The sequence below is a fragment of the Lepus europaeus genome, chromosome 11, assembly GCF_033115175.1.
Source record: "Lepus europaeus isolate LE1 chromosome 11, mLepTim1.pri, whole genome shotgun sequence".
Lineage (NCBI taxonomy): Eukaryota > Metazoa > Chordata > Mammalia > Lagomorpha > Leporidae > Lepus > Lepus europaeus.
In genome coordinates, this window is record NC_084837.1 from 21,071,344 (window position 1) to 21,092,708 (window position 21,365).

Sequence of the window (21,365 nt, forward strand, 5' to 3'; positions counted from 1 at the left end):
CTCCGGCTGTGGAGGCCATTTGGGGGATGAACCAACAGAAGGAAGACCTGTCTCTCTGTCTCTCTCTCTCACTGTCTGTCAAATAAATTTTTTTAAAAAAAGGTATTTACTTACCTTCAAATACTTATTTTTATTTTTCTCTCTATACCTCCTAGAGATCTTAGTTGCTGATATAAAGGAGCAGGCACAGTTTTTACCAAGTGTATGGCAAGGAGATGCAAATGTCAAGTTCTTAACAATTACTTTCCTAACTTATTCTCTCACTGCTCCCAGCCATACCCATCATCCCATAAGCACTAAGTCAGAACAGCCATATTACCCCAGAATTTTCTGTTTTCAAGATATGTTGGTGTTCATTACATAACTTACCATTTTTTCTATCTCTAGCTCCTCTTCAGCTAACCCTGCAGGAGGAAGCCAGTAATTTTACTAGGTCAACATCTTGGTAGGAAGCAGAACTGGAACTAATCATCTCATTTAATCCTCCCAATAATCCCAGAGGTAGATAAGGAAATGGAGATGCGGAAAATTTGCCCAATGTCCAGCGGTGATTTTCAGTCACGTCTGTTTCACTCCAAAGACTTTGGTCTTTTATAGTTTTAAGCCAGTGTGGAAACAATCCATTTCCAGTAAGCAAGATGAAAAAACTTGGGTTTTGGTCCTGACCCTACAACTCAGATAGCCTGGGATCTTATACAAGTCACTAATCTTCAGAGTCCTTTCTATCACTCAAACTCTGATTCTTTAATCACACTTGATCTCTGTTTCAGAAATTCTTGAAGAAGCTTAATTCACTGTAATATGATTTCTGGCACTGTCATTCAGCTGACACTGTTATCAAAGCTGTCATCACATCCTTGTTATCAAGAAAATACGCAATGTTATGCTTTCCCTATATGTTAGGTTTTTTTATATTTCTTAATTCAATGAAGTATTAGTTTTATTCAAAAAGCCACTAGAAGGTTTGCAGAGACTTTACTGATAGCCATACAAACCAGTTTTGTTTTATATGTGGAGAATTCGTAGAAAAAAAAGTGAGAAAAGTTTGGTGATACTGCACTCTTAAGAGGAGAGGGATCGCAGACCTACACAGGAAGTAAAAGTACCAAGTTTCTAGAAGAAAATGTAGAATAACTTCATGATATTGTGTAAGGAAAAGATTATTTTTAGAGAGGAAACAAAGCACTTAAGGATAAGAGAAAAAATTAGTACACTGCACTTATTAAACTTAAAACCATCTACTCACCAGTAACACTATTAAGAAAATGAAGGGGTAGGTGTTTGGCATAAAGGCTTGAGTTGCTTCTTGGGACTCCCACATCTCATATTGGAGTGCTTGGCTTAAGTTCTGGCTACTCTGCTTCTGATCCAGCTTCCTGCTAACACACTTGGGGGCAGCAGATGACGGCCCAAGTAGTTGAGTCCCTGCCACCCAAATGGTATATCCTGATAAGAGTTCCAAGCTCCTGGCTTCTCAGCTTGGCCTAGCTCTGGCTGTTGTAGGCATTCAGGGAGTGAATGGGTGGAGATTCTCTCTCTCTCTGCCTTTCAAATAAAAAATGAAAATAAGTGAATAAAAATTTTAAAACTCCACTTATAAAATTAAAAAAATGAAAAGGTTGGGGGGCAGATGTTTAGCCTAGCAGTTAAGATACCAGTTAGGATGCTCCCATCCAAATTGGAGTGCCTAGGTTCTAGTCACAGTTCTAGTCCTAATTCCAGCTTCCTGTTAATGCGTCCCTTCGGAGGCAGTAAGTGATAGCCCAAGCAGTCGGGTCCCTGCCACCTACATGGGAGACCTGATTGAGTTCCCCGGCTTTTCCCTTTAGGCCTGGTCCTGTCCCAGCTATTGCAGGAATTTGGGGAATAATCAGTGGATAAGATGTCTCTGTGAAAGGAAGGAAGGAAGAAAAAAGGGAGGGAGGGAGCGAGGGAGGGAAAAAAAGAGAGCTGGAGGGAGGAAGGAAGGAATAGAGAAAGGAAGAAAAGGCAACTAATATGAGGTTTTTGTGTATTGGGGTAGCAAATTAGAATGATCCACATGGTAATGGGTTCAAGATAGAGAAATCAGTATAAACTCATGATTAGTTTAATATAGATGCAGATGTTTACATATAGAAATATTTAAAGATATGTACACACAAATACACATTAGCATAGATGTATATTTCTTCAGTCCATCAGCTGAGACTCTCCATCAGCAAGAAGCACACATAGTGCCCAGATACAGGTTCTTAGAGGAATGGCTGATTCTCATAATGAGACAGGAAAACAAACAGAAACAAAAACAAAATCAACAATGATAGGGATACTCAAAGTGACAAAGGAATAAACTGTAAGCAGTCAATGGCCAAGGCTGAAAGTCTGACAACAAAGTAACAAAATAAATAAATAAAAAAAGAAAAGTGGCTGGCACCGTGGCTTAACAGGCTAATCCTCCGCCTTGCGGCGCCGGCACACCGGGTTCTAGTCCCGGTTGGGGCGCTAGATTCTATCCCGGTTGCCCCTCTTCCAGACTGGCTCTCTGCTATGGCCCGGGAAGGCAGTGGAGGATGGTCCAAGTGCTTGGGCCCTGCACCCCATGGGAGACCAGGAGAAGCACCTGGCTCCTGGCTTCGGATCAGCACGATGCGCTGGCCGCAGCGGCCATTGGAGGGTGAACCAATGGCAAAAAGGAAGACCTTTCTCTCTGTCTCTCTCACTATCCACTCTGTCTGTCAAAAATAAAAAAAATTAAAAAAAAAAGAAAGTAGTATGGGAGTATAATCCAAAGGACAAATAAATATCCCAGAATCCATATAAACAAGTGACTGAATAAATAACGGGGGAAAGATAAACAAGTTTTCTAGGATTTATCCCTAGCCTAGAGCAGTATGCCCTTCCCTATTCCGCCCTAAACAAGTCTTGTAGACAGAATTCAAGGAGCCAGTGCCATTGTCTGCAAAGCCAGCATCCCATATGGTTTGAGTTCCAGCTGCTCCACTTCCCATCCAGCTTCTTGCTAATGAACCCAGTGGGAAGCTTGAACAGTGTTCCATACTCCTGGCATTAGCCCGGCCTAGCCCCAACTGTTGTGGCCACTTAGAAAGGGAACTAGAGGATGAAATCTCTATGTCTCTCCCTCTCTGTCATTCTGCTTTTCAAATAAATACTTTTAAACAAGAATTCCAAAACATTTACATAGATATGTTCTTTGTCCTCAAGGAGATGGAGTGTTAACTTCACACCCCTTGAGCTTTGTATGCTGACTTCCTTCCAAAGAGTACAGGATAGAAAGGGGGCAAAACAAAAACTTTATAGTGGGAGCACCTAAAAACACTATCTCAGGTGATCAAAGTTAAAGTTAACAATGATTAATTGTTGATAATATATTCTATTGATGTGATGTGATTAAATGGCATTTATCTCTGTAGTCTTTCTTCCAAAATCCCATAATGCCAATATCATGAGAAAAACCTTAGACAAATTCCAATTGAAGGATATTGGACAAAATGATTAGTACTCCTCAAAACTGTTAAGGTCATCAATAACAACGTCTGAGAAACAGTCGAAGGAGTGTAAGGCAACATGACTAAATTCAATGTGCAACCCTGGATGGAATCTTGGAAAAGAAAAAGAGAATGGCGAAAAAGAAAGAAATCTGAACAAAGTATAGATCTGGGTCAATAATATCTCAGTGTCAGTTCATTCACTGTTTTTTTAAATTTTATTTTATTTTTATTTTATTTATTTTTTTTGACAGGCAGAGTGGACAGTGAGAGAGAGAGACAGAGAGAAAGGTCTTCCTTTTTGCCGTTGGTTCACCCTCCAATGGCCGCCGTGGCCAGCGCGCTATGGCCGGCGCACCGCACTGATCTGATGGCAGGAGCCAGGTGCTTCTCCTGGTCTCCCATGGGGTGCAGGGCCCAAGGACTTGGGCCATCCTCCACTGCACTCCCTGGCCACAGCAGAGAGCTGGCCTGGAAGAGGGGCAGCCGGGACAGAATCCGGAGACCCGACCGGGACTAGAACCCGGTGTGCCGGCGCCGCAAGGCGGAGGATTAGCCTAGTGAGCCGCGGCGCCAGTTCATTCACTGTTAACAAATGTACCATATCAAACAGGAGGAAATGGGTGTGGGGCATTTGGACCTCCCTCTATTAACTTTGTAATTTTTCCGTGAATCTAAAACTATCTAAAATTAAGTTTTAATTGTAAAAAAGACCATCCACAGGCTTAGAGAATATATTCATATATAGATATATGTGTATATATATATATATCTGACCTGTATCCCCACCCCATAATACATAGTTACTACAAATGAATAATAAAAAGAAATTTTAAATGGTAACTTCCAATTTTTAAAAAAGATTTCTTTATTTATTTGAAAGGCAGAGTTACAGAGAGGCAGAGGGGGAGAGAGAGAGAGAGAGAGAGAGAGAGAGAGAGAGAGAGAGAGTCTTCCATCTACTGGTTCACTCCCCAGATGGCCACAGCAGCCAGAGCTGCCCCACATCCATATGGGATGCTAGCACTGTAGGCGGCAGCTTTACCTGCTACAACACAACACAGCGCTGGCCCTGGTATTTTAAAAACATAGCCAAGGGGCCAACGCTGCGGCACAGCAAGTAAAGCTGCCACCTGCAGTGCCAGCATCCCATATGGGCATCAGTTCGAGTCCTGGCTGCTCCACTTCTGATCCAGCTCTCTGCTATGGTCTGGGATAGCAGTAGGAGATGGCGCAAATCCTTGGGTCCCTGCACCAGCGTGGGAGACCTGGAAGAAGATCCTGGCTCCTGGCTTCCTATCGGCCCAGCTCTGGCCTTTGTGGCCATCTGGGGAGTGAACCAGTGGATGGAAGATCTCTCTCTCTCTCTGCCTCTGCTTCTCTGTCACTCTTTCAAATAAATAAATAAACCTTTAAAAAAAATAAAATATAGGCAAAACATTGAACAGATGTTTCACAAAACAAGACAATAAAGTTAACAAGCAAATGAAAAGATGCTCACCCTCAGTCACTGGGAAACTTGCAAAATTAAAATAGACATCATTTCACGCCCATTAGAAAAGTCTGACTACCAACCGGAAATGTTGGAAAGTATGTGCAACAACTGGATCCCTTATACACGGATGGTTGCAGTGCAAAGTGGTACAACCATTTTGGAAAACAGCTAGGTAATTTATTACAAACATAACCAAAATGACCCAGAAATCCCACACCTGTATTTATGACAAAATACGCCTGCAAAAATACTTGTACAAAAATATTTAGAGTAACTTCAATAGCCCCGAACTGGAAGCCACCCAAATGCCCATTAGAAGGTGAATGACTATTCAATGAGAATACTTCTCGATAAAAACTGCTGAGTTAATCCCAAATACATTATGCTGAGAAGGAAGGCAGTCCCTACTACCTTCATGCTTTTAAGTAGAGAATTTTTATTTAAAATTTTTATTTGTGCGACTGCGCCTCTTCACTCCCCCAAACGCTCAAGCCAGAGCCAGGGAACTCCACCCGGGTCTCTGCAGTGGGTGTCAGGGACTCCACTGCTTGAGGCACCACCGACGCCTCCCAGGGTGCGCATTAGTAGAAAAATGGATTGGAGGAGCTGGGGTTCGCACCTGGGATGCAGGGGTCCCAGCCCCTAGGCGAATGCCCACCCCACTGCCCTCACCGTCGTGGTGACGAAGTCGGGAGTGGTGGCGGCAGCGCTGGCAAGCGGACCGGACCGGCGAGGGCGGGCGCTTCGCCGGCAGAGGACACATCCTGAGGACGTGCTGGGGACACCTCGATCACAACTCCTACAAGGGCCAAAAAACACACACACACGAAGCTTTTCACGGAAGGTATTCTGCCTTCACAAAAAAACTGACAAGAAAAAAAAGGCGCGCCGGCGACGCTGACCGGCAGTCAGGCGAACTCTGCCGGGGTAAGCCTACACCATTTAACAGTCCAACAAGCTCTGCCGCATTTTTGAGAGTAAACAAGGACTTTAAAAAATCCCTGCAAATGCTGGACCCGGGAGGCGGCGGAGCCTCAGCGGCGGGCCCCACGCCCCTTCCGGTAGAGCCCGCGCGCCGCCGCGCGCCTCAGCGCCGGATTCCCACAGGCCGCACCCAGCGCGGCCTCCCCTCCAGCGGCTCGGAGCCCCGCCAGCCACTCCACCCGCCGCCCGCCGCCTCAGAGCCTCCCCGCTTCCCGCCCGGCTTCTGCCCGCGCCGCGGCCCCACCTATTTCTCCCCTCACTCCCATCCTCGGAACCGTCCCTTTGCCTGTCAATCAATTCAAACATCTCACGGTGCGAACCAACCGCAAGCTTCTGTGAGGGGAAGGGGCGGGCGCCCCTACCGGAAGTATTGGTTAAAGTCCCTCCAATCAGAAGCTCGGTGCGGGAAGTTTGAATTTTGCCGAGGCTCGGATAGGAAGGTGTTCCTGCTTCAGGGAAGACAGAGTCGTGCAGGCCGAGTGGGTCCCTTTTCCTTTGGCGGAGGCTTCACACGAGAAGGGCCCTCAGGTCAGTGAGTGCTGTGGGGCCGGGGTGGGGACGACGCTCGCCGGCTTCCGGGGAGTTCTGGAAGGGTCCGAGGACGCTGGCGCGAAGGCCCCTGGAGGACGGCGGTACCTGGCGCGCCGGTGACGCGATCCCGGCACCGTGAATGTTTGTTGCCAGGGTGGCGTCATTGGTCTCTGGGGTGGTGGGGCAGATCTTCCCCGTGCGGGGTCTTCAGCGTCCTGGCTGCCGGTGTTCAGTCCAGTCGCCCTGCCGGGTCCTGTGACGACTGACAGGGTCCCGGCGGGCCGGCAGGCAGGACTAACGCCTTCGGGGCTCTGGGGCTGCCGCAGCTCCGACAGCCGGAGACGCGTGTGAGGAGCCCGGCTGCCTGGCTCGGGGCCGCCGCCTCGGAGTCATTCGAATGTTAATTTCCTTCAGCTGGGCCAGGGCGGTGATAGGAGCTGCCTTTAGGGTTGTTGGGATGCGTGTGCCTGCATTCCCTCCCTCCGGGTCTCTCTCTCTTCTCTTGCTATGGGTAGTGCTTTTCTGTGTTTTAAGGTAATACGTGCCTTGTAGGTTTTCTTTAAAAATATTTAGCGAATTAGCACTTGCACAAGGTGACAAATCATAGACTTCGTTTTTTCTTTAAAGTAATAGAGAATTCTTGATGAAAAACAGGGTCCATTATCACTTCTCCTGGGTTCTTAAGAATGTTTTTAAGCATCCCACTCAGATTCTCATTTCTTATACTCTTGTTGATTGCTTACAGTAATGTTAAGTTGTAACTTAATTGCATTTCTTGTGCCAGTTTTTCTTTTATTTGAGGTCTTCCAGTGGACTTTGGTTATTGTTGAAAAATATAGTGTGCCTGTGATACTGTTGAACACAGTATCAGCATTGCATTGAATTAGAGACACGCACTGTAGAGCCGATTGACTGCTTGCTATGGGGGGGACCCTCCGTACTTTGAGTGTGGAAACAAAATGGAGACTGAGTTTGTTTATTCTAATGTTCTCAGTATTTACAGCTTTTTAAATCTCATCACAGAGCCTCCCCAGTTCTTTTTTTGTTTGTTTGTTTTTTAAACTGCTGAGAGCTTTCTCCCAGAGAATCAGCCCTCTTTCCCCAGTTTAGCTTGGTAGTGCTCTGTGCCAGCACATAGGTGACCCCTCCAACTCTCCTCTTTTCTTTAGCCTTCTCAGTTGGGCCCACTGTCTGTTAGAACTCATGACATCATGTTTAGTGTCCTTCTCCCTTGTTTTGCTTGAGCATGTTCTCAAGGATCTTTCTAAGAAAAGATATGTGCCGAGTAAACGACATGATTTCTTGTATGGATGAAGACAGTAGGACAAACTAATGGAATTATCCTTCTGTATCACCATGGAAATTTTTTTCCTGAAAACCTTTCTTTTATTTTTAATCTTAAATATCCAGCTGTCTGTCTATGCATGTCTTATAGGCATCTCATGTGGTGTGTGTGTTTTTTTTTCCCAGAGAAATGTTAGGCTGCCTACATTCATCCCAGGGGAAGGTTATGGAAACTTTTTTTTTTTTTTGACAGGCAGAGTGGATAGTGAGAGAGAGAGACAGAGAGAAAGGTCTTCCTTTTTGCCGTTGGTTCACCCTCCAATGGCCGCCGCGGCCGACGCACCACGCTGATCTGAAGGCAGGAGCCAGGTGCTTCTCCTGGTCTCTCATGGTGTGCAGGGCCCAAGCACTTGGACCATCCTCCACTGCCTTCCCGGGCCACAGCAGAGAGCTGGCCTGGAAGAGGGGCAACCGGGACAAGAACCAGGTGTGCCAGCACCGCAAGGTGGAGGATTAGCCTAGTGAGCCGCGGCGCTGGCCTATGGAAACTTTTGTATACAAACCTAACATTTCCTTTCCCTCTTCCCAGTTGCACTTTTTACTCTTCTTTCTGCAGTGCGCTCTGCGGTAAGCCCAGAGCTGCTTGTCTGAATTTTTATTTCAAGAGGCTCTCAGGTGGGACAGGATTTGAACTGGACTTTAATTTTTTTAAATAATAAAATGAAAATTCATGCAAGTTGGCTTCTATTTCCCTTTTCCCTGACAGGATGTCTTCATCACATTTTGCCGTTCGACACAGAAAAGATTTAAGCACTGAAATGATTAGAACTAAAATTGCTCATAGGAAATCACTGTCTCAGAAAGAAAACAGACATAAGGAATACGAACGAAATCGACATTTTGGTTTGAAAGATGTCAACATTCCAAACTGGGAAGGTAGAATTCTCGTTGAATTAGATGAGTCGTCTCAAGAGCTTGTTCCAGAAAAGGCCAGTGCCAAGCCAAGTAAGTAAAGGTCTGTTGTGATTTTCAGTACTTTGAAGAGTGGAGTAAACGTGGTTTAATGCCTGTGAGTAAAAATAAAACAAAAACAAATTCTGGCCAGATGAATGAGATTTTGAAATGTCATTGTAACTTGATATCTTCTACAACTAAATATATAGTCAGCCCTCCATTTCTGAGACCTTTCTCCCAGAGAAAGGTTTTTGTTTCTGTATAGTCAATGAACTGTGGATTGAAAATGTTAAAATAGAATTGCATCATTATTGAACATGTACAGATTTTTTTTCTTGTCATTCTCTAAACAGTACAACTGTAACATAGCATTTACATTGTCCTAGGTTCATAAGTAATCTCGAGGTGATTTAAAGTATATAGGAAGATGTATATAGGTTACAGGCAAATATTATGCCATTTTCTATCCATTGGAGCCTTGGAACAATCCCTTATGGAAGCTGAGAGATCACTGGACAATTTACTTAAGAGAAGGGCTGTGAAGGTCCCTAGCTAGATTGTGGAGTGTTGTGGAGTATTGTAGACTTCATCATTTATACTGTCTTACAATAATCATAAAGTTCTTCTGGGAGCTTGGGTAAGATAAGTGTTGAAAGATAAATTCATAAGAAACAAAATAGAATGATTAAAGAACCCATGAGGAAGAATACTTTGCCAGTGGAAATTAAAGAAAAGTAGAAAGAATTTATGTTCACAGTTTGTCCAAAATGATTTAGGGCCATTAGGAAGGAAACAATCAACTAAAGAAAAGAATCAACTTAGAAAAAGATAAAGATAGGCTGGCGCCGTGGCTTAACAGGCTAATCCTCCGCCTTGTGGCGCCGGCACACCGGGTTCTAGTCCCGGTTGGGGCGCCGGATTCTATCCGGGTTGCCCCTCTTCCAGGCCAGATCTGCTATGGCCCGGGAAGGCAGTGGAGGATGGCCCAGGTCCTTGGGCCCTGCCCCCGCATGGGAGACCAGGAGAAGTGCCTGGCTCCTGGCTTCGGATCAACACAATGCGCTGGCTGCAGCGGCCATTGGAGGGTGAACCAACGGCAAAAAGGAAGACCTTTCTCTCTGTCTCTCTCTCACTATCCACTCTGCCTGTCCCAAAAAAAAAAAAAAAAAATCAGATTCAAGTACTTAATATAAATTAAATAAAAAAGAAAAAGATAGCATCTCAGAAGACAAAGGATGGAAGTTTCTTAGAAATGAGGTGTCAAGTTAACTGTTCACAACTTTAGTTTTTTTTTTTTTTTTTTGACAGGCAGAGTGGATAGTGAGAGAGAGAGACAGAGAGAAAGGTCTTCCTTTTGCCGTTGGTTCACCCTCCAATGGCCGCTGCGGCCAGCGCATCACGCTGATCCAAAGCCAAGAGCCAGGTGCTTCTCCTGGTCTCCCATGCGGGTGCAGGGCCCAAGGACTTGGGCCATCCTCCACTGCCTTCCCGGGCCATAGCAGAGAGCTGGCCTGGAAGAGTGGAAGAGGGGCAACCCGGATAGAATCTGGCGCCCCAACCGGGACTAGAACCCGGTGTGCCGGCGCCGCAAGGCGGAGGATTAGCCTGTTAAGCCACGGCGCCGGCCACAACTTTAGTTTTATCATTTCCCAGGATCACTGTAAAACGTGACACACATAAGATTCTAAATGTCTTCAAGCTAAATTATTTTGCCAAAATGGGGTTAAACTGAAAAAAGCCAGATTTGTCATTTTTGTGATTCTGGGGAAAAAAAAGAATCAGACAAAAGTGTGGGGTTCTTGTTTTTGTTTTTGCCTCTACTCTTGTCCTCTCAAATCTAACCATGTCAGTATGCTATTAAAAAATCCTTAATGTCCTGTCTACAAAGGATGAGATGGAAGTGGGCCTACTATGTTCCAGAGAAGACAAGTAGGTAACCAGGGCTAGAGAAGAATGAATTAAGATAAGAAGCTAAATCCTAGACAGCCCTGGAACCATCATTTCAATGACACTGACTTTTTCTTTTTTTTAAAGATTGATTTATTTATTTGAAAAACAGAGTTACAGAGAGGCAGAGGCAGAGAGAGAAGTCTTCCATCTGATGGTTCACTCTGCAAATGGCCATAATGGCCAGACCTGCACCTATCCGAAGCCAGGAGCCAGGAACTTCTTTGGGTCTCCCACATGGGTGCAGGGGCCCAAGGACTTGGGCCATCTTACATTGCCCTCCCAGGCCATAGCAGAGGGCTGGACTGGAAGTGGAATAGCTGGGACTCGAACGGGCACCCATATGAGATGCTGGCATTGCAGGCGGTGGTGTTACCTGATACCAGCCCCAGGATGTTGGCTTTTATGCTGAAGGAAAGGAGATGCCATTAATGGATTAATGGGTGTTTATGTAATCTGATTTGTGTTTTAAAAGGATTGCTTAAACTGCTATGTTGAGAGCAGATTATAGGGTAGGGAGCAAGACTACAGGGAGACTAGTTAGAAAGGAGATGTTTTAGAGGTACCTGCTATTGTACATAGGGATGAAATCTTGAGGGTAGAACTTTTGAAAACAGCAGCATGTTCATAATTGCTGAATCTGAATCTAGGTAGTAGGTATTTGGGGTTTAATTCTACTTGTGGGTTTATATATTTTTCATAATTTTGAGTTAAGGAGACAATGTAAGGAGAATTGGAAATAGAGATAGATAATTTTCTTGACAATTATTGCCATAAACAACTAGAAAACAAGGCAAGTAGCTCAGTAAAGATGTGTATTGGGAGAAATTATTATATGTTTCTGATTTTTTAAAAATTTTTTTAAACTTTTTTTTTTTAATTTGAGTTACAGAAAGGGAGAGACAGAAAGAAAGGTCTTCTATCCACTGGTTCAATTCCTAAATGGTTGCATTGGCAGAAGTTGGGCCGATCAGGAGCCAGGAGCTTCCTCTGGGTCTCTCATGAGGGTGCAGAGGCTCAAGCACTTGGACCATTTTCTACTGCTTTCCCAGACCATAGCAGAGAGCTAGATTAGAAGAGGAGCAGCTGGCACATGAACTGGTGCCCATAGGGGATGCCTATGCCATGGGCAGAGGCTTAGCTACTGCACCATAGCATTTAAGATTTATTTATTTGAAAGGTAGATTGACAGAGAGATCTTTCATCTGCTAATTCACTCCCAAAATGACTGCAATGGCTAGGACTGAGCCAAGCTGAAGCCAGGAGCCAGGGGCTTCCTCCAGGTCTCCCACATTGGTAGCAGGGGCTCAAGCACTTGGGCCATTTTTTGCTGCTTTCCCAGGCCATTTGCAGAGAGCTGGATCAGAAGTGGCGCTGCTGGGACACGAACTTGTGCCCATATGGGATGCTGGCAGCGATGGTGGCAGCTTAACCATCTGTGCCAAAGTACCTCTCCCTATTTATGTTTTCTTGATTGCAGCAATCCTGTAGCAAAGCAGATAATAGGTGAAAGGGTTCTTGAACAGGTGAGAGTGGATGGAGTACACCTATTATAATAACCAACCTCTGGAGTTGTACTGGTTACTACTAAGCTTAGAAACTTAAACAAAAAAGTTTATTGTTTCACACGAATTTTGTGGGTCAGGAATTTGGATGAGGCTTAGTTGGATGGTTCTGAAGGTAGCAGTCATGATGTTCTCTATGGTTGCATCTGAAGGCTTCACTTAGTCTGGAAAGTCTGCTTCCAGGATGACTGATTCACATAACCAGCAAGATACTGCTGGCTTTTGGCTGGAAACCTAAATTCTTTGTCATGTGAACATCTAGAACTGCTAGAAGTCTCTTTAAGGCTCTCCATGGCCACTGACTTCCCCCAGAGTAAGTGATCCAAGAGAGGCAGACTCCACCCTAACTGAGAAATCATACTCCTTCATTTCTATGTTCTTTTAGTTATACAAGTCAACTCTGTTCGGTGTAGGAGCGGAGTGGGCATGACTGCCAAGACAAGCGCATGACTGCCAGAGGGGGTGATCCCCAGAGGTCAGCATGGAGGCTGGCTGACATGCAAGTTAAGTGAAGTAATGGAGCTGGTGTTGCAGCACTGTGGGTCAAGCTGCCACATGTGACGCTGGCAGCTCATACTGGAGTGACAGTTTGAGACTGGCTGCTGTGCTTCTGTCCAGCTTCCTTCCAATGCACCTCACAAGGAAATGGGTGATGGTCCAAGTGCTTGAGCCTCTGCCACCCAAGTGGGGGACCTTGATGAAATTCCTGGCTCCTGGCTTCAGCTTGGCCCAGCCTTGGCTGTTATGACCATTTGGGGAATGAACTATCAGAGGGAAGGTCTCTTTCTCTCTTCTTTCTGCCTCTCAAATAAATCTCTTTTTTATTTTATTTATTTTTATTTTTTTATCTTTTATTTAATGAATATAAATTTCCAAAGTACAGCTTATGGATTACAATGGCTTCCCCCCCCCCCATTACTCCCCTCCCACCCGCAACCCTCCCCTTTCCCACTCGCTCTCCCCTTCCATTCACATCAAGATTCATTTTCAATTCTCTTTATATACAGAAGATCAATTTAGTATATATAAAGATTTCAACGGTTTGCCCTCACATAGCAACACAAAAGGCAGAGTTACAGAAAGAGGAAGAGACAGAGGTATTCCATCTGCTGGTTCATTCCCCAGATGGTCACAAAGGCCAGAGCTGGGCCTATCAGAAGCCAGGAGCTACTTCTGGGTCTCCCACATTGGTGCAGGGACCCAAGGACTTGGACCATCCTCTACTACTTTCCCGGGCACATTATCAGGGAGCCGGATTGGAATTGGAGCAGCCGAGACTTGAACCATGCCAGCATGGGATACCTGTGCCACAGCAGCAGTTTTATCTGCCAAGCCATGGAAATGGCCCTAATAAATCTCTTAAAAAGTAAAAATAGTGAAATAATACATGGTAAGCAGTTAATTAATATTTCAACAAGTTATGAGAAAAGGAATAGAAGCTTTTTAAAATTAGATTGAAATAAACATGTTTAGAGTGCTAAGGAATTGTTACTAAAATTCTTATTATTTTTTAAGATTTTATGTATTTATTTGAGAGGTAGAGTTACAGAGAGAGAGAGAGAGAGAGACAGAAAGGCCTTCTATGCACTGGTTCACTCCCCAAATGGCCACAATGACCAGAGCTGGACCAATTCAAAACCAGGAGCTAGGAGCTTCTTCCAGGTTCCCCATGTAGGTGCGGGGGCCCAAGCACTTGGACCATCTTCCACTGCTTTCCCAGGCCATAGCAGAGAGCTGGATTGGAAGAGGAACAGCCACAACATGAGCTCCTACATCACAGCACTGGCCCCTACTAAAATTATTTAACAGCAGTTGAAGTTTGACACAAACGATTTTTTTAGACATTTGCACAACTCTTTATGTGAAATGTTTTATATACTCTATTGTGGTTTTTTCCTTTTTAGGGTCAGTGAAAACTGTCCTAGGAGATCAACGAAAACAAATGCTCCAGAAATACAAGGAAGAAAAACAGCTTCAAAAATTGAAAGAGCAGAGAGAGAAAGCTAAACGAGGAGTATTTAAAGTGGGTCTTTATAGACCTGATAAGCCTGGTTTTCTTTCATCAAACCAGAATGTTATGAAAGCTGAGTCGAAAAAGGTAAATTTAGTATCTTAATTTGATATAAAGGAATTGTTCCTTTTATCTGGAATTTTCCTTAAAAGATTAAAATAACTGCTTCTTCTTAGTCCCTTTAGGCACTTAATAATTGATAGGAGGATGAAAATCAGGTCTTTAGAAAGTGCTATAGGTAAGGTAGGATAGGATTAAAATAGGAAGGTAGTGATAGACTTAATGCTGTGCCAGAGGATTTGACATTTATCCTGTAGGTTAGAAAGAGTTAAGGGAGGTCTATATGTGAAATGGTACCGTTATCAGATTAATAATTCAAGAAGATTACCCTGGTCTTAAATATTATAATCCAGAAAAGGAAGCATTTATAGATCAGAAGACCAAAATTGTGAGACTGTTAGGGTAGAATAGGTGAGCCAGGATAAGTGGACAGTGTCAGTGGTTTTAAAAAGGAAGAAATCCGTATAACAGATGTTAAGAGATACATGTGGTAGGACTGGTAACCAACAGGATGGTGAGGGGTAATGGAAATTAAGTCAGAAATGAGGTGATTCTGAACTTTTCTTGCACCCAGATAAACCTACATTTAAATTCATTTTGTTCATGAACTTTTGAATGTATCCTCAAGTAAGGCTTTCCTGATATGAATAAGAGTTGAATTACGCACAGGCCCGAAGTATTGCCTACTTTTCTGGGTCTCATGAATTTCATTGATTCACTTGATGATCTTTGATTATTTACTTTGCAAATGACCTTAGGATAATTTTGAAGAGATCAAAACTAACAGAATATAGTTCAAGGACAGAAAGATATAAAAATATTCTTCATATAACAGAGAAGGGAGGATGGTTTCTGTTTGGAGGAACAAGGACGGCCTCTTGGAAGGAACTAGATTTAGACTGCCTTTTCAAGAATATATAGAATGCCAATCATTGTTCCAAACTATAAACAACTATTTAAAAAGTGTTCTACAAATGGGGGGAAACAGGCATGATTGTGTTAAATAACAAGATTCGCTAAAGATTGTTATTTGTTTTGTTTACCTTGTATACTCTAAGGGAAAGCCTGGTTTTGTTAGCACTGGGTTTTCACAGATTTGGATAAGAAATTGATTTCTGAACTAGAGAAGTCTGTTATGGTTAAGAGATTTTTACAAAGTGAATAAATATCTTACCACTTTTTAGTCAGTTTTTTGCAGAATTTTTTCCACATTTTGTGATGAAGTCTGTTTTCTTACTGATAGTAGACAAGTACTTAATCATGAGATTTGAAATTAAATTGTTAAAAATAGGAAAGTAAGCCATAATTGCCTTTTTATTTAAAAAAAAATTTGCTCATCTACCCTATTTTGCCTAGCTAACTAATGAGAATTCTAATACCTGAAAACATAGTTTGAAATTTGTTCTCACTAAAAAGTGTTTTGAAGCTATTAATATTTTTTTGAAGATTTGCTTATATATTTGAGTTACAGAGAGAAAGATCTTCCATCTGTTGTTTTGCTCCCCAGATGGTTACAACAGCCAGGACTGAGACAATTTGTAGCCAGGAGCCAAGAGCTTCTTCCAGGTCTCCCATGTGGGTAGCAGGGTCCCAAACACTAGCACCATCTTCCACTGCTTTTCCTATGCCATTAGGAAGGAGCTAGATCAGAAGTGGAACAGCCAGGGCACAAACCAGCTCCCATATGGGATACTGGCGTTGCAGGTGGCAGCTTTACCCACTATGACACAAGCTATTAGTTTTTTAAAAATACATATTTATTTGAAAGGCAGAGCAACAGAGAGGGAGGGAGAAACAGAGAGAGGTCTTCAATTCACTGGTTCGCTCTTGATGGCCACAAGAGCCAAATCTAAGCCAGGCCAAAGCCCAGAAATCCATCTGGTCTCCCATAAAGGAGCTTGGGGCCATTTGAAGCTATTAATTTAAACTTATTAATTAAACTTATTAATGGATTAATAACTTAAACTTATTAATTATTAATTTAAACTTAATTTGAAGTAAGTGAAAGCCAAACAAAATAGCAATTTAACTAAGCAAGTATCTTCTTGCCATAAATGATTAAGGATAAAGTCTAACTTTAAAATTGGAACTTAGGGCTGGGATTGTGGCACAGCAGGTAGAATTGCCTGTGAAGCCAGCATCCCATATGGGTACCAATTCTGACTGCTCCACTTCTGATCCAGCTCCCTGCTGGTGGACCTGGGAAGGCCGCTGAAGATGGCCCAAGTTCTCAGGCCTCTGTACCCACATGGGAGACTCACATGGAGTTCCTGGCTCCTGACTTTGGCTTGGCCCTGCCCCATCATTGTGGTCATTTGGGGAATGAATCAGCAGATAGCAGATCTCTCTCTCTGTATAACTGCCTTATTTTGAGTAAATAAGTAAAATGAGAACTTTATTTCATAATGAGACTTGGAGTTAAACCTTTGGCAGTTATTTTTTAACCTTTGTCTTCTTTTGAATGTTTTAAGGCTATTCCATCTTCTATGCGGATTACGAGGTCAAAGGCAAAAGACCAAATAGAGCAGACTAAGGTATAGTTGATAATAATTGTTATTAAAATGATAAATTTTTTTCTCAGGGTAAATAAGTTCACTTTTAATTAATGTCAGCTTCAAACATAGTAACCAATTTACTAGACTGAAAGGGCACCAAAACCATTGTTAATTTTCACTTAAAATATTGTCTAAATGTGCTTTATGAGATCCATACCAAACTTTGTGTCACACTCTTTTTGTTTACTGGGTTCCTATTAGCATTCCAAGTTACCTGCATGAAATACATATGGGGTGGGAAGTGGGGTGGATTTTATAAACCTTTGGGTCTTCAAAGTACTGCTAGTAGAGTTTTGAAGAGTGTTACTAAAAGTGAAGTGGCCAAGGAGGGAAATAGTATGCTTTATCAGGTGAAGAAGCCAAGTTTCATGTATTCAATATATTTTGAGTAACTGCCATGTTCCTGGCACTGTTTTTGGGAGAACCAAACAACCAAAGTTGTCTGTCTTCATATAAGAAAGCTTTAAGTATTAGCTTGAGATATTATCATTTTATAAATTCTAGAATTCTAGAAAAAGGGTGTTAAGAAATTTGTATGAGAGATCTTTTTTTTTTTTTTTTTTTTTTAAATTACAGCTCAGTAAAGCTGTTTGTTTATTTTTTTGACAGGTAGAGTGGATAGTGAGAGAGAGACAGAGAGAAAGGTCTTCCTTTTTGCCGTTGGTTCACCCTCCAATAGCTACTGCAGCCGGCGCATCGCGCTGATCCGAAGCCAGGAGCCAGGTGCTTCTCCTGGTCTCCCATGCGGGTGCAGGGCCCGAGGACTTGGGCCATCCTCCACTGCCTTCCCGGGCCATAGCAGAGAGCTGGCCTGGAAGAGGGGCAACCGGGATAGAATCCGGCGCCCCAACTGGGACTAGAACCTGGTGTGCCGGCGCCACAAGGTGGAGGATTAGCCTGTTAAGCCATGGCTCTGGCTATATGAGAGATCTTTAAAAATTAATGGAAAATGTGTATTATGAAGAAACTACAAATTTCAAAAAATTATTTGTTCTATAATAAACTTATCTTTTAAAATTTACATTTATTGATTTGAAAGGCAGTTACAGAGAGGCTGAGAAAGTGAGGGAGGTCTTCCATTTGCTGGTTTACTCCCCAACTGGCTGCAGTGGTTGGAGCTGTGCCAATCCAAAGGCAGGTGCCAGGAACTTCTTCCCCGTCTTCCATGTGGTTGCAGGGGCCCAAGCATTTGAGCCATCTTCTACTGCTTTCCCAGGCCATAGCAGAGAATTGGATTGGAAGTGGAGCAGCCAGGACCCAAACCAGCACCCAAATGGGATGCCAGCACTGCAGGCGGCAGCCTTTTCAGCTATGCCACAGCGCCAGTCCCTAAACTTACCTTTCAATCTCATTTTCCATGAACTTTTTGAAGTACCCTTGTATAATAGGAAGCTTGTTTATTTATCTCATTTGGGTTCATATATTTTTTGTGTGGTTATTCATAATTGTCAGAATTCAGATGTGAGGTCAGTTTACAAATTTTAAAATCTTTGATTAATTGTACAACTAAATCACATGGTGCCTAATTTCTTAATTAGATTAATAATGGGAATATTGTTCAAGCAATCCGACCCGGTCAAAAGCAAACTTCTGAAAAGAAAATGTTGGACAAAGAGAGAAAAGGTAAGAATAATAGCAGTTACTGTAAAATCTTATGTTACCATAGCAGTCATTTAACAATTACAAAGACCTTTTGAATTTATTGGTTTTTTTCCCCTGTAGTTGTGCAACCTGCAGTGCCGACATCAGTGAGAATGACTAGATCGGCTACTCAAGCAGCAAAGCAGGTTGCCAGAACTGTCTCTTCTACCACAAGAAAGCCAGGTGCGAGAGCTGCTAATGGTGAGAACTGTTGTCTGATCAGTGACTGAACTAGGGCATTTCAGTCCTTGAGACTTTATGTTCGGTTTTTAAAAATCAGCATGAACTTCTTAGAGAGGACAACATGGAAGATTCTAATTCCTAAAAGTAAGTTCCGTGCCCTGGCATCCAGGTGGCATGCAGTGAGTACTCCCATGATGGAGCACCAGAATTCATATAAGCATTGTTTCAATTATTGTATTTGCATCAATACAACATAGGCACTAAAAATGTAAAAGAACATTTGGTTTCATGGCTTATGATACATTAAAAGAAAAATGGTCAAAATCTGAACAGTAGGATCACATTTCTTTTTTTCTTTTTAAAAATTGACATTATTTATTTGAAAGAGTTGCAGAGAGAGGTCTTCCATCCTCTGGTAGACTCCCTAAATGGCCATAACAGCCGGAGCTGAGCTGATACAAAGCCAGGAATTGGGAGCTTCCTCCAGGTCTCCCACATGGGTGCAGGGCCCAAGCACTTGGGCCATCCTCCACTGTTTTTCCCAGGAAGATTAGTTGTGAGCTGGATCAGAAGTGGAGTAGCCGGGACTGGAACTGGTGCCCATATGTGATGCCGGTGCAGCAAGCTGGGACTTTAACACACTGTACCACAGCACCAGCCCCAGGATCACATGTCTAAAAGTATTATGTGAATATGTAGTCATAGGAAGAGACTGAAAAAACATACCATGTATGTGTTTATGCGTGTGTGTATATATATATATATATACATATATATATATATGTAAAATATATATTCTGGTTATTTTGTACTTTTTTTGTATTGTGCTAATTGTGTGTAATAAATATGTATTTCATATTAAAAGAAAAAAGGTAAAACACATTCATTTTGGTTTGAAAATGGATAGGCCTGTACCTTGGCAGCAAATTTTATTTTATTTTTTTAAATTTATTATTATTAACAAGTGGAGATATAGATAGAGACAGAGAGAAAGGTCTTCCTTCCATTGGTTCACCCCTCAAATGGCTGCTACAGCCGGCACTGCGCCAATCTGAAGCCAGGAGCCAGGTGCTTCTTCCTGGTCTCTCATGCGGGTACAGGGGCCCAAGGACTCGGGCCATCTTTCATGCCCTCCTGGGCCACAGCAGAGAGCTGGACTGGAGGAGGAGCAACCGGGACTAGAACCCGGCACCCGTATGGGATACCGGTGCCGCAGGCGGAGGATTAGCCAAGTGAGCCACGGCACCAGCCCCTTTATTTTCTTTTTTTAAAGATTTAATTTTATTTTAAAAGCAAAGTTAGAGGAAGACAGAGGGATCTTCCATCTGCTGGTTCACTCCCCAAATGACTACGATGGACAGAACTGGGCTACACCAAAGCCAGCTGCCTAGAGCTTCTTCCAGGTCTCCCACATGGGTTCAGGAGCCCAAGCTGCTTTCCCAGGCACATTAGTAGTGAGCTGGATTGAAAATGGAGCAGCCAGGAATCGAACTGGCACCCATGTGGGATGCTTATGTCACAGGCAGTGGCTTAACCAGCTAAGCCACAGCATTGGCCCCTAAATTTTTTTTTTTTTTAATTTATTTACTTGAAAGAGACAGAGAAGGAGAGACACAGAGAGATCTTTTGTCTGCTGGTTCGCTTGCCAGATAGCTGCAACACCCAGGGCTGAGCCGTGTTGAAGCCAGGAGTTCTCTGGGTCTTCCACATGGGTGGCAGGGCCCAAGGACTTGGGCCATCTTCTGCCGCATTCTCAGGCACATTAGTAGGGAGCTGGATTGGAAGTGGAGCAGCCAGGCCTCAAACCAGTGCCCTTTTTTTTCCTTTACAATTACTGAGTACTTCTAGTGCAGCGTTTTCTGTTGGAGATTTACTTCACTTTCATTTTAGATAATGAACCAGAAAGAAAGGCACCAAGTAAAGGAAGACCTGCAAAAAATACAGAACCACATCCTGACAAGGTAGAGTATGAACATCTGTTTATTTCTAGATACTTTGAGAATGTCATCACTACCTTTATAAAGTTAAAATTAAGCATACAGATCTCCTTCAGGTGGTTAGCCCTACATGGCTGTTAAAACCTTTTGAACCACACAGAAGCATCAAAAGTATTTACTATTGTCATTGTTTTGTTTTGTTTTTTTAAGATTTATTTGAAAGAGTTATTCAGAGAGAGGAAAGAGAGAGAGAGAGAGATCTTCCATCTGCTGGTTCACTCTCCAAATGGTTGCAACAGCCTGGGTTGGCCAAGGGCAAAGCCAGGAGTTCTTCTGAGTCTTCCACATGGGTGACAGGGGCCCCAGGACTTGGGCCACCTGCTGCTTTCTTAGGCACATTAGCAGGCAGCTGGATGCAAAGTGGAGAGGCTAGGACTCAAACCTGTGGTGTAGGATGCCAGCATCACAGGCAGCAGCTTTACCCACTATGCCACAATGCTGGCCCTGTCATTGTTGTTCTTTGGATGACTTATTCCCAGAGCTTTAAAAATAGAGAACGTGTAATATGGTTAACTGAAATAAGATGGAGAAAAATATAAAGGACAGCTGGGAAAAGTTTTTATGTGGGAATTAGCTAAGAGATAGGGTGGTGTAAGGTAAAATATGTTGATATTGGAGTAAATTAGACTTGGGTTTGAACGTTGCTTATAATTAACTGTATAACTGTGAA

At 43.1% G+C, this 21,365-nt stretch overlaps 1 protein-coding gene across 8 annotated transcripts in view; it reads left to right on the forward strand.

Annotated features, from left to right (window-relative positions):
- Positions 1 to 6,352: 6,352 nt before the first annotated feature.
- The window catches only part of DLGAP5 (DLG associated protein 5), a 41,804-nt gene continuing 26,791 nt past the window's right edge, over positions 6,353 to 21,365 (forward strand). For 7 of the 8 annotated variants that reach the window (XM_062205077.1, XM_062205080.1, XM_062205081.1 and 4 more), the window contains exons 1-7: positions 6,353 to 6,495; positions 8,549 to 8,787; positions 14,153 to 14,346; positions 16,791 to 16,853; positions 18,413 to 18,497; positions 18,597 to 18,716; positions 20,589 to 20,659. In XM_062205077.1, the coding sequence (XP_062061061.1) occupies positions 8,550 to 8,787; positions 14,153 to 14,346; positions 16,791 to 16,853; positions 18,413 to 18,497; positions 18,597 to 18,716; positions 20,589 to 20,659 (771 nt within the window). In that variant the 5' untranslated portion in view covers positions 6,353 to 6,495; position 8,549. The remainder of the gene's footprint in view (positions 6,496 to 8,548; positions 8,788 to 14,152; positions 14,347 to 16,790; positions 16,854 to 18,412; positions 18,498 to 18,596; positions 18,717 to 20,588; positions 20,660 to 21,365) is intronic. The other variant, XM_062205078.1, reaches the window with a different exon arrangement.